Below are 12,816 nucleotides of genomic sequence, written 5' to 3'. Positions count from 1 at the left end.
ATGCAGATCTATTAAGGCTTGAATAGAAGTGCAGTAGATGTTTTATAGCACTAACAAGTACAACAGGTTTAATTTCTAGATGCTAAGTCCTAGTGAAGATCAGAAACAGACTTAAAAAGCAAAATTGTGCCACTTTCGATTATAAAAAAGGATTCATAGAATTCATAAGAACATAGGTTATAAGAAAAATAGAAACTGAAAATCACAATTTAAAAGGAGAAAGTCAGAACAACTTATGAGAGTTAGCAAGTATTTATGATGGAAGATCTGCTAACAAAGCATTTTTTAGTGAAAAACAGTCTAATGATAGCTGGAGTTTAAAATCAGCTACAATAAAACAAAGAACTTATAATAGAAATCAAATATAAGATATGTTGTTGTTGTCATTGTTGTTGTCATCCAACTCCCAAATGTGACAGAGAGAACTTATTTTCTATTGTGGTCCCTTCTCTTCATTACTTGTAATCTTGAGACTTGAGCTCAAATTTCTACCATTCAAATTTTAGGCACAAAAATTAAATTAAATAGAAGGAATTCAGCCCAGTTGAATTCTAAACTCAAAGCTCAAATAACACAGACAGAAAGCAACAGAGCTTCCAGTCACACTAATTATTAAATTATAATCCACAGCTAAATCAGTAAAGTAGTATTTCAGAATCAGAGTTTTCTTTCACTTACTTTGTGGACCACAAAAGATCAGCAAAAATTTAGTAACTGGAAATACTGGCACAACTTCATTCTGTATTTTTCCACTATAGCTCATGAGTAGAGATCAACAATTTTAAGAAAAATATCTTCCCTGAGTACATCTCGTAAAAAAACTTTAGAATAGGTAACTTCACTAAAAACTTTTAAATTCACAAAAGCTTGGTGCTCTTTCAATGAAAACAATTCCCTTTCCCCTTCCACTACAAACATTAAGCAGTGACTAAATACAAACTTAATATCTCTCATGCAAGCATACACTGTCACAGTTACACAATAACTACTGCAAATACCGTACCCTTGAGGGGATAATTTATCCAGCCATCCTGCTTTAACCTTCTTTACTGATGGTCCATAAAAGCAAGCATATGGTGTTATTGATTCATTTCCAATCAAAGTCTGATCTCCACCAAATTGCCAAAAATTAATGTGCTCACTGGCCAAGCGATCAGAATCTCCACTTTGTATCTTACTGCAAGATGCTGAGTGTGTTTTGGTTTTATTTTTCCTTTTTTTTAAAGACAAAGTATGTTGTTCCACAGTAGAATATACAGATTCACTTTCAGATTCTTCTGGTGTTAATGATGGGTCTTCCTGAGACAAGGATTCGTTTTTTGCAATTTCTTTTGTCTTCTCCTTCTGATTACTCAAGTAACTGGAAAGAAAAAGTGAATTTTACTCTTAAAATATGTTACTACAATGCACAAGTATATAAAATTAGTAATTAGAACAAATACTGGTAAAGTATATTATGTTTATAACTTGTATAATCACAGTGAACCACAGACCTGCTAAACACAACGCATCTTATAACTACGACTACCCTGAATCCTTTCTCCATTCGACAGGAATAGTGCCAAGATAACACTCCTTTGGAAGCCTGAACAAAAATTTAAAAGTAAATTCTCCTTCCTCAGAAAACTAGCTTTGCTCTTCTGAATACTTTTGACAACTTTCAGTATCACCTCTCTCTTCCCTCTCCCAACTCAACAGGAGCCTGGTGCAGACTGGATAACTGAGAAGCACATTAGCTCCCACTTCATCAAGTCACTGGCCACCATCTCAGGACAGGAGTGGTAAATGTGTTTTAGTTTTGTGCTTGTTTGGATGAGTTTGTTTTTCTCTAATGACAAAGTAAATTATGCAAGCAGTCAGACACACCTAGCTATGAGACATACAAAAATGCAACTTGGTCTTCCTTATTCTGACTGGGGAAAACAGGGACACTCTCCAAATTCACAAGAGATTCTGAAACCTAGTTTAAATAGTCTGAGAAAAGCCACAGTGCCCAGATTTGCCTTATATAGGATGGGGTAAAGCCTCAAACAGAAGAAAATATATAGTCATGGTTGTGCCCACAAGATCAACTTGTGACATCAGTAAATAGCATTTTCTTCTTTACACTTTGAGTTTCTCAGTAATTCTTATTTAATACCATAGATTCTTAGAAGAATATTCTTCATTCATTCCTAGATCCAATTTATTTTCACAAGCCAGGAAATCATTTCCATGAAGTTCCTAGAAAAGAAATATATTGTAACAAACGTTTGTAACTGAAAAAGTGATATTTAAATTACTGTAGATACAAATCACACACAAACAGCCTAGCTAGCAGCACTGTTCTTTCCCCCATTTTCAAACATGCACTTGAAAGCTGATTTTTGTATTCTAAGAAATGTTATTTCCAACATTTAAGCATGGCCCAAAAAACCTGATACAGACAAATCAGATAAAGAGATTCAGTGTATAGAAATAACACTGCTCTGATTTTTCTCAAGGCACCACTGACATCCTGGTTTTGGCAGGGATAGAGTTTATTTTCTCATAGTACATAGCTACGTTTTGCATTTGAGAATGAGAATAATGTTGATAACACACTGATGTCGCTGGGTACAGCTTACTCTAAGTCAAGGACTTTAGTTTCCCATGCTCTGCCACTGAGCACAGGAACAGGAAGCCAGGAGGGTGCATGGCCAGGCCAGCTGAGCTAAACTGGCCAAAGGGATGTTCCACAGCACAGAGCATCATGCTCTCTCCTTTCCACTAGAGTTACTATCAGCATTAGTATTATAATTACATTTTGCTTTGTAGTAATTATTAAGCTGGCCTTATTCCACCATCTAAGAGGCCACTTGTTTTCCAGGTCTCCACACTGCAGTGGGAGCAAGCAAGCAGCTGTGTTCTAATTCTAGCTGGGGTTAAACCACAACAACTGAATATTTTTTAAGCTCAAGAGTCACAAGTTACATGCAGCTTAAGTATCATTTATAATTTGCCACTGTTAGCCTATCTTTCATAACAATATTTCTTCTTGGAATAAATATACAGCCTTCACAGAACACTTAATGGCAAAATCAAAATCCTAAAGCAAAACTGAACCCAGACACACTGAATATATGCCATTAGGGTTTTTTGGGTTATTTCTTGCCAAGAACTTCTTCCTAAAAGGCTCATCTATTAACTTTTGCTTAGAAATCTTTATCACACTGCTTTGTAAACTGCTTGCAGTGTACAAAATGTCAAGGTTAACACTGCTCGTGAACATTACATTTCACACTTCTTAAACTTAATCTGACAATCATATTGCACTACTAGGCTTTTCAGTATGTCTTTCTTCCTTAAAAAAAACCCTAAATTTAACATCTTCATGCTTTCTGGAAAAAGTGTTTTAATCAACTCATTTAAGCTTTTATGTGTATGTAATGATGCTGAACAATGGCAGAAACAAAGTGGATAAGCTTTCACAACATTGCCATTTGTTTTCTGAGTAGCAGAAAGTAATCTTGTACTTGAAGACTGTACCTTGGTAACATGGAAAGGTAAGACTAAAAAAAGACATAGTTCAAAGCAGAGGAAGTGTGCAGCAAAAGTGTAGAAATCAGTCTGATGCTAGGATAAATCTAGGTGAACTGTCTGATTTCCTCTGCCAACCAGACCCATTATAAAAATAAAAACCCACTAAAACCTAACCACCCACACATCGCAGTACTGCACTGTAGCTAAAGGGGCTAAAAAAAAAAAAAGAGAAAAACCAACAAAAAAACAACACAAACTCCCCAACACATCAATAAAAGCAACCAAACAAACCCTATAAAAAACTAAGCAAAAAGCATCAATGTACTTTGTAGATAAATTAAATCGAAAACTCAAAAGCAATTATCAACTGTTTATCAAGTATTTCCATTGCCTGGAATCTCCCCAAAAAAGGGGAAAGGGCCACACTTCTGCACAATAGTTAAGAGGCTAATATCATGGTGCATGAAACATCCTCAGAGTAAAAATAGTCAGTGTTCTTTATCTTCATTTGTTTATGAGGATACAATTGAAATCCATACCCACTGAAGCTACATGATAGTACCTCTTCCTGCCTGTCAAGAACCACTGCAGTAACAGTTTGATGCCCTGCTTCTGCTCACTCCATAATCTTCAGTGCTTGAGCAAGTGAATTCAGAGAGTCACAAAACTTCCAAGCAATAACTAAGAAATGCATTTCTATTGTCAGTAGAATTTAAAATGTAAAAGTCCACAAATGAAGACAAGTTGTGGGTAAAGGAAGTTCTATTTGCTCACAAAAATCTATTTCAAACAAATGAAAACCCAAGCATTTGCATTGTCCTGTTTACAGAAATATCCTGCAAGATGCTCAGGCTCAATACAAGATAAAATCCCCACCTCCTTCAAGTGTCTGAGGTATTACACAAAGCATTTTCTCATGAAATACAATGCAGCCAGCCTTCTACAGTATCCCAATACTCAGCTCACACAATTTACTGAGCTCAGATTGCATGTTTAATTTAGTCTGTCTACAGCAAGACATAAAGCCACTATGTCACTCATGAGGCCTAAACTCATTAGAATTCAGTCTTCTTCTGGAGGAATTCTAATATACTTGACTCTTTTAGTTAGACACAACAATAAAATGTTGCTAAAACACTTGAATTTTTGTGTTGTTTTTAAATCAGCATTTTAAAAAACCCAGTTCCTTCTTCAGGTTGCCTTTCAGAAGTTTCTCTTTATACTTATCTTTCTTCCTGACCCAAACCAAAGGCATATTTTCTTTATAACCTTCATTCCCCTGTTCTCTTATGCTCACTTACTTCTAGTCGGTAGTGACTCATTACCTATTTATACAGTCACTCCCTTCACAAAAGCCTACAGAAGCCTTTTCTTTACACCAGTGAAAGAGAAGGAAGGGTGATGGCCAGCTTACAAGGCCTTAGAACAAATTTCAGTCTTAAGTATAATAGCTTGACACCTTTTATTCATATGGACAAACTATACTCTCATGACTTAACATGAAGCAGCAGCAACAAGCTCTAAAATCTCAGACACTTTATAGTGTTATCTAAATATTCTTATGTGTTCCTAGGATATTTGGTTCTGCTGAAAAAAATCTGAAAGTGAAATGTATCTCAAGATGTTTGTTACATAGTTCTTCTTTATGACCTTTGCCACAATTAACTGCTAATGGAACTAAAATCAGCTATAATGTTTCCAACAGGCATGTGATAAACATAATGTAAGAAACTGTTCACATACATGGAAGCGATATTAAAATCCAAATCTTCAGCTCAGATAAAGGATGTCATAATACACTGCATTAATCATGATTCTAGAACCAGCAAAATAGCAATTTAGTTTCAAGCAGTTAACCCAGTTTAACAGCATGGTATTTTTGTACTTTGTGCCTTTGTAAGATAAGAAAGAGCGCTGACAACCTTTCTGGATATGCTTTTTCATAAACAACCATTTCAATGAAATGTACAGAATAATGCTAATAAGTAACAAGAGACCGAGGAAACTGCTACAAAATCAGCTTAGACCATTGAAACAATTACAAAACATTACAAAACAATTACAAATTTTGAATTTTTAAAGACATTAGCACAGACAACAACTAGCACAGACAAGGCATTGCACTCAAGGAAAGAAAATGAACGCTCAAAGGTCAGCTCTGCGTGCGCATAACAAGAACAACTAGGAAAGGCAAGGTATGATTTTATGTGTACTGTGTTAAAGTTCAACAAGAACAAAAAAAGCATAGTATACATCCAAAACAAAGTATGCATCAAAAAGAGATTACTTTCATTCCTATAAAAGTAATAGGAAATTCAAATTTTGTCTTCCTACTCTCATTGGAAGACAAAATTTGAACCATTTACTTTTATTGATCAATTCTAAAGAAATTAGAAAGGGAGAAAAAAATCCTAGACATCCATTTGAGTAGTTTTTATTTTAGTCAATAGTTTACAATAGTTTAAAAATGAACCATTAGGCTGAAGATCAGGGCAGAAGAATTTTCTGTTATCTTTAATTCTGTGGCTTGAGACTGGCTGGAAAAAGTACAAGCAATCACAGAATCAACAATTTCTGGTCTGCCTCCTGCTGAGACAGAAGCAGGAGCTGGAAACTAATGGCATTGGGCAGATGCCTCACTAAGTTAATTTACCCCCCCTATCTCCCTGCACGTGATTCAGAAGTCTGTCCACATGTCATCTGTGGCATTCACACCAACTACCGACCCCAACAAAAACATTCACTTCAGAGAATCTTAAAAGAAAAGTGACTTTCGGGGTATACAGCAAGTTTAGGAGATGCATGAAAAACGTCATGCAAGAACCTCAAAGTCCTGAGAATATCATATACAGGAACTGAAAAAGGGCATGGCCAAATGTGACCATCATATCACCCAACCTAATGTGCAAGCTGCTTTCACAGGATATGCAAAAGTCTGTGCAGAGACACCCAGTCTTGATCTGCAATTCTCAGATGAGAAGAAAAGCCACTTTTAGCGTTCTTAGTAAATTCTAACGGCTTCAAATTCCAACAGCTTAACCTCAATTACGAACCAAGAAACAACCAAAACATACACTGCAGCTTCTTATTACTACTAAACATCCAAAGTGTTTCTTGGGATTAACAAAACTCATTACATTAGTCCTCATATATTTACATCATAAACCCTTTGCATATACCTAAAATGACAGAAATCAAGGACTAGCAACTAAAAGAGCACAAAAAAATTAAGTCAGCATGAAATACCCAGCATGAAGATTAAAGTGAAGACAGACTATATACATTCAGGCTTCTCAACTTACTTTAGCATCTTTAGCGTTGTCACAAATAAAGGTTTCCCCATATGGAGAGATAATGGGTGGCTTTTCTTCCATGGAAGTATCTTAAAGCAAATCAATAAATAAATATATACAGTCACACAGTGCTCTACTGTGAGTCACAAATGCTCTGCTAAAGTCATAATGAAATCAACAAGGGAAACAGATTGTGCAGCTTGCAATTTCTCTGTCCTTCCCAGAAAAAACTTTGAGGAACAAGAAACAATGTCCTATTTCTACATGAACTCCAGACACCTTCTTTTCACCATAGACATTAACATTATTATGTATTTTGAATATAACTGGCATACAGGGATTTTCTTCTTTCCTACCCTGCATCAAGTTACAATAAAAAAACCTTCAATGGTCTAGTCTAAGAAGCAATAGCTCCAAAGCTCTTTATTCTGACTTTTAAAAAATACCAAAAATAAACCACCACGCAACTCTTTTGTGCACCATCTTCATTTTGTCACCAAATATTTCTTAAAATAAACACAACTTCAAAAAAGACATTTTTAAATATGAAAGAAGTTTCCAGCTGACTGCACAAGACTTCAAAACACTTCAGCAAACTATTTAATACAATAAATTTCCTGTTCTTTCCAGGAGCTATGAGCACTTATAAACAAATTAAGCAGCATTAGTCAGGAATACACTCCTCATATCTTTCAAGAAATTAATTCTGCTTAAAAAAAATCTGGATCTAATATTAGAAACTTAAACACTAGTCTAAATATATATATTAAAATAAATGGGGCTTGAAGAGTAGATTTTCTGTTTTTTTTTTATTTGGACATATTCAAAAAGTAAAAATGGAGAACTGATTCAATCCTCTCCTATCACATAAATCAGTTCTTCTAGACCTTTGAGATGCCAAATATTTCTTAAAATATGTAAGTAATAATTATTTTAGACAACCAGTTCAAGGTTTATTTTTCTTTACTATTCAATACATAAATATCAGCATGCTTAACTCACTGTTTTGTGAAATTTGCCTCCCAGTGCAAGAAATATTTACAAGGCCCATATTTCTTCTTCTCTGAAGGGAACTTGAACAAAACAAAGCACAGAAAGAAAACATTAATTGAAATTCCCCAGAAAATAAGCAGAACCATCTCATGCAGTTAAACAATTAAAATTTTACACAAATATATAAACAATAAATTTTAAATCTTGGGAAATTTTCTGATTTTTTTTAAAGTCACACAACATGTTTTCCTCCCCTTATGACATTAAATACTTCTCTGATCCTAGCAGACATCCCAAATTCAGGCGGGTTTTTTGTTCTGAATTGATATTAAAAACATTCAGATTGTATGAAGAATGGAGATCCCAGAGTTTTCCTCAACCTTTTCCTTCCCTTCCCCTTCACAATAAATACCAATGGCTGTATTTAAAAAAGGATGTACTATGAAAATCTACTTTAACATTAAACTCATAAAAGGCCTGAGAACCCAGCCAGAACACGCTCCCAAACACTGAAAAAAAATTGCTGTAAAGTTTAGATTTCCTTAAGAGAATTATTTCCCCGTACAAAGTTTTAAAACCAAGAGGTAACTGGCATTGCATTGCAACTGCCAGTGACAACTACACATTTTGCACATGGGTAAGAAGGCATCTCCATGCACAGCAGAAAAGTTATTTTATTAGTGGCGTGCTGGTCCCATGTATTCCAGTAATTTTAAGTACAGTGCAATAGTATTGCTACTATTTATATTTCAGGCCAAGACAGCTTTATTATCAGAACATAGGAAGAAAAAAGTGTGAATTAGAAAATTTCTAATCCACCTTCACTTGTCCAGTGCTCGGTATTACAGGTCTTTTCAGTCAAGCTCTGAATTCTCCCATTAACTTAATCATCAATTTTTCCTCTTACTTTCATTTTCTCTGCTTAAAGTAAGAGTACTGAAGGTTCTTATGCATCCTTATAGAATATTGTGAGACTTATAAATGCCATGTAAGACCCTTATTGGTTTTCCTAACAGCTTGTGGGTCCTCCATCATTTAAAGCCAAAGGCAATTATCTTCTACTAAAAGTATCAATCTCCTACCTTTTGTTTCCCCTTTTAACATATTGAGAAATTTCAGTATTTTAAGATAAGCTACGTTTAGCACTTCAGACCTACTGTCTCATGAAGTCCAACTTGAATTACTCCTAACTACAAAATGATATTTCTTTGTGACAGAAGGCAGGTGTTCATGAACTACTATTTCACATAATTTTTACTCCACACCTAAATCTGCCTCAAAAATTTTATTAGCTTAAATTCAAGATGGAAGCCACACCTTATAAAGTTACTTGACATTTCAAATGTTATCCAGGTTACATAAGCTAAGTTCCTCAATGATTACTTTATGAAATCCTGGGTTTAGAAAAGAGAGTGAGTTGGGCCAGTAAAAGAGGATCATAGCCTAGTTCCCATATATAATTGCCTACTCTCCTGAGTCATAATTACAATAAATACATAGCAAATACTTAAAAAGTCTGTGTTTCATCACCCATTTTACTAAAATGCATCTAGTTACACCTTTTGAAGCTCCATCAGCAAACTAACTTCATGTGTTTGTGTGCACTTAATATGCTTAAAAAACACCCAAAACCTAACCTAGTGTATTTCAACACAGATCAGAGTTTTTGTTGGTAGGTTGGTATCTTTTGAAGCGTACTAGCAGCATTAAACTAAATTAAGACTTAAAGACAAACAGCTTTGACTTGAAGAGCCTTTAAAATTATGGAGGCTTCCCTTATGTAAAACAGCGAGTCATTTGCTTAGTTTCAGGGTGGATGGATAAATTCACCAGGTAATAAAAAATAAGTCAGCTTAAAAAACAAACAAAAATCACACACACAAAATAATCCACACTTTTTTTAAAATCCATATACTTTTCAGAACTTGTGTATTCTTTTTGATCATGCACCTACATTTATGTATACATGGCACAAAATCCTGCTGAAAAAACAACCATAGTCTTTTTTCCAGCATTCAAAAATACACCTCCTTGTCATTTTTGGAAAGCAAATTTCAAACTCATGTAAATTAAAAACTATCTATCTGAAAATATAAAATGAATGAAATGAGCTCACTTTGAGTATCTGCTTGAACGATTATGTGTCATAAAAACCCAACAGTGCAAGCTATAAAATTATAATAATTTGTGAATTATATAATTATATTTTATTTATATATATATATAAAAAATATAATATATTTTATATATATATATATAATTTCTAAATTACATAATTATAATAATTTGTGAATGCTTAATAGAAAAGTAAGCTAGTTGTTGTACAGATTAAATACCCGGATTAAAAGAGAGAAAAATACTGAAGGCATCTGTTGGAGGAAAAAAAATTGAAAAAAAAAATCTTATAACTGTATCAATTCATGACTTTTTCTTAGCCATTTCAGAAAGCAAATACCTCTTCTCTTGAATTTTTTCAATTCAAAAACTGAGTACCTCAACCAAAATTGATGATATTCTTTATTTTGCTCTTTAATGGAAGGTTAACTCAAGCAATCTGCCAACCACAAAGTGTGCACATTTTTCAAAGATACACTAATAATCTCAATTATCATTCAGTGTTGACTTTGTTCCAGCTGTGGTGATTAGGCCTCCTTGTTTTCATATATTAAAGAGGTACCGGATGCAGCTCAGGCTGCACACACTTCTCTAGCACCCCATATTACATATAAACAGGATGAAAGATGCAACGGGGCAGTGACTGGTCTTGCTAAATGCTGAAAGGCTGGAAAGCTAAAACTTTGCACCAAGCTGGTTGATTCAATATACTCCTGTCACCTTGCAAAAATGTGAGGGAAGGAGGTCAGTGCAAGCAGCCAGTGCCTCAAAGTCTTTACTTGGCATTCATCTGCTGAGTGTTTTAAATGAAAGCAGCTTTTGTTTCCAAACTCATTCAAGACGTGTTTTCTTTTCTATCTATCTCAAGACCTAACCCTCCCAAAATGCAAACACATCAAAACTGCTCTAGCATGCTGTGTTAAAGCTTTGGGGTTCATAGACTGCTAGCGGAGGTAAAATAATAATGACACCTTCCCACAGGAAAAGAGAGGGAGCAGCTTCTCTCTTCTAAAAAATTTATTTTGTGTGGCAGAACACAGTAGAGATACACAGCAACACCAGCATGGCACCTCATTAGCAATCTTGAGCACTTGTATGCTAAGAAACGGAGTCTAAAGGATATCAGCACCAAGCAAGAAATTCCAACTACAGGATCTGCCAACTGCAGAAAACAAATGGTGCCTGCTCAGCCAAGCACCACTATCTATTTTACTTATTTATATCTCCCCCCATAAGCAGGATATTACTCTGAATTTTGGTCTAGCTTTTCTTATTTCTCTTAAGGAATAAGAACAACTCCACTACTGCACAGCAAGTAACAAAGATGGGTGCCACAAAAACATCTTAAAAAATTATGTAATTCATCAGTCTGAAATTTTATCTGCATGTTATTCTGTATAAAAATCAGATCTACCATGTTATAAATCTGCTTCAGCTTTTTGTTTGAACAAATTCCTTCCCAGAATAATGCAAGGGTAACTATTTCACAGAAGAGTGACTGCTAGTTGACATTATCCAAAGTATCCAAAGCATCTAAAACTATTTCAAAACTAATTATGTTTAATCTTGTCCTAAAGACACACTTGTGTTTAGTTCCATCCATTGCAATACTTTCATTATTTTTTATTTTTCACTTTGTAGTTTTAAACACCTTTTGACCGACTGTTAACAATTCTCCAACAAGAGTGAGCACATAGTGATACAATAAGGAAAAGTACACATTAAAATAATCTAGCATAACTACACATCAATACTGAGCAACAAATCCAGTACTAAAACCTGCACATTAACCCCACTATTTACAAAAAAAGTGTAATTGTCACTTTTTTCTTTTTCCTTTTTTTTAATTCTGCACCCCCCCAATGTTACAGTGCTGCCACACTGTAGTGCCAAATTCAAAAAAAGAAATAAACTTAAAGTATTTTCAACTTCTAAAATGCTATGGTGTCTTTCCAGATGCCAGCATGCTTTGTGACAGGCAAGAGTCAGGAGCAGAAGTGAAGAACAGGGAAGCAGATAAAATTGGAAGGGAGGTAAGTGCATTATTAGTAATAAAAAATGACACGGTTACAGCTCTACTATGGGGCACAAGGAGACCCGCTGTAAGAACTTTTTGTGCTAAAGGTACACAGGAGGCAATGAGAAAAGTATTCCTTGCATAAAAATTTAATTACTGATATCCATGAATGACTAGAAGGAAATGCTGAGCTTCCCAGATTTCAGCAGGATTTCTCTGCCTCTATGGTACAGCCGTCATACAATGTATTAAGGATGAAACCAGCATCTGTCAATAAGGCCAGTTTGAGGCTGTTTGCCTATGCAATTCTGTGACAAAGATACAATCTTTCCTGAGGTTAAAGATGTTTGCACAATGCCATTTTAAAGTCCTCAGTATTAGTATTAGTTCTCTGCCCCTATGAAAAGGTTATCAGAAAGGTTATCAAGAGAGTTTCTGCCATGTTTAAGTTCTGCTGTGAAGTTCTTGTTTAGCCTCGATCTTTGGCAGACAGACTGGTCCCTCAGGACTTCCATATTATTACAACTAGAGCATAAAGACCAAGAAAAGATACAGGATCTCACAAGCCAAAATGGTGGGTAATGAAGTTAGTGACCCAGTCACATATCAATCACTAACAGACTGGGAATTGCAGGATTTACTCCAGCGGTGGGAAGACTACTATATATTCTCTCAACTGGATGACTGTTTCTCAAAATCAGCAAGAATATAATAATATTTTAGTATGTAGTTATGTTTTAGGTTAAGAATCCCATTTTGTCTCAGCATGAATAGCTTTATTACATGAAGTAGGTATAATCATTCTACAAAAGTTAATATAAATCTGCTCCTCACTGGAGCAGTATACCTTACTGGATAGGTATACTTAATTTTCAATGAGGACATTTTTTTTGTCAT

At 34.9% G+C, this 12,816-nt stretch overlaps 1 protein-coding gene across 1 annotated transcript in view; it reads right to left on the bottom strand.

The window, feature by feature from the left end:
• Nucleotides 1-12,816, bottom strand: part of ARAP2 (ArfGAP with RhoGAP domain, ankyrin repeat and PH domain 2) — a 113,466-nt gene that overhangs the window by 92,766 nt on the left and 7,884 nt on the right. Inside the window, exons 4-7 of the mRNA XM_054290628.1 lie at nucleotides 7,797-7,867; nucleotides 6,804-6,883; nucleotides 2,141-2,223; nucleotides 1,004-1,360 (exon numbers count right to left, since the gene is read on the bottom strand). Of these exons, the coding sequence (XP_054146603.1) occupies nucleotides 1,004-1,360; nucleotides 2,141-2,223; nucleotides 6,804-6,883; nucleotides 7,797-7,867 (591 nt within the window). The remainder of the gene's footprint in view (nucleotides 1-1,003; nucleotides 1,361-2,140; nucleotides 2,224-6,803; nucleotides 6,884-7,796; nucleotides 7,868-12,816) is intronic.

Source organism: Melozone crissalis, unplaced genomic scaffold (assembly GCF_028551555.1).
Source record: "Melozone crissalis strain CALT ecotype California unplaced genomic scaffold, PUWL_Pcris_2 ptg000006l_1, whole genome shotgun sequence".
NCBI classification, from domain to species: Eukaryota; Metazoa; Chordata; class Aves; order Passeriformes; family Passerellidae; genus Melozone; species Melozone crissalis.
Note: the sequence above shows the minus strand (reverse complement) of the source record. Positions and strands in the feature narration are given on the sequence as shown.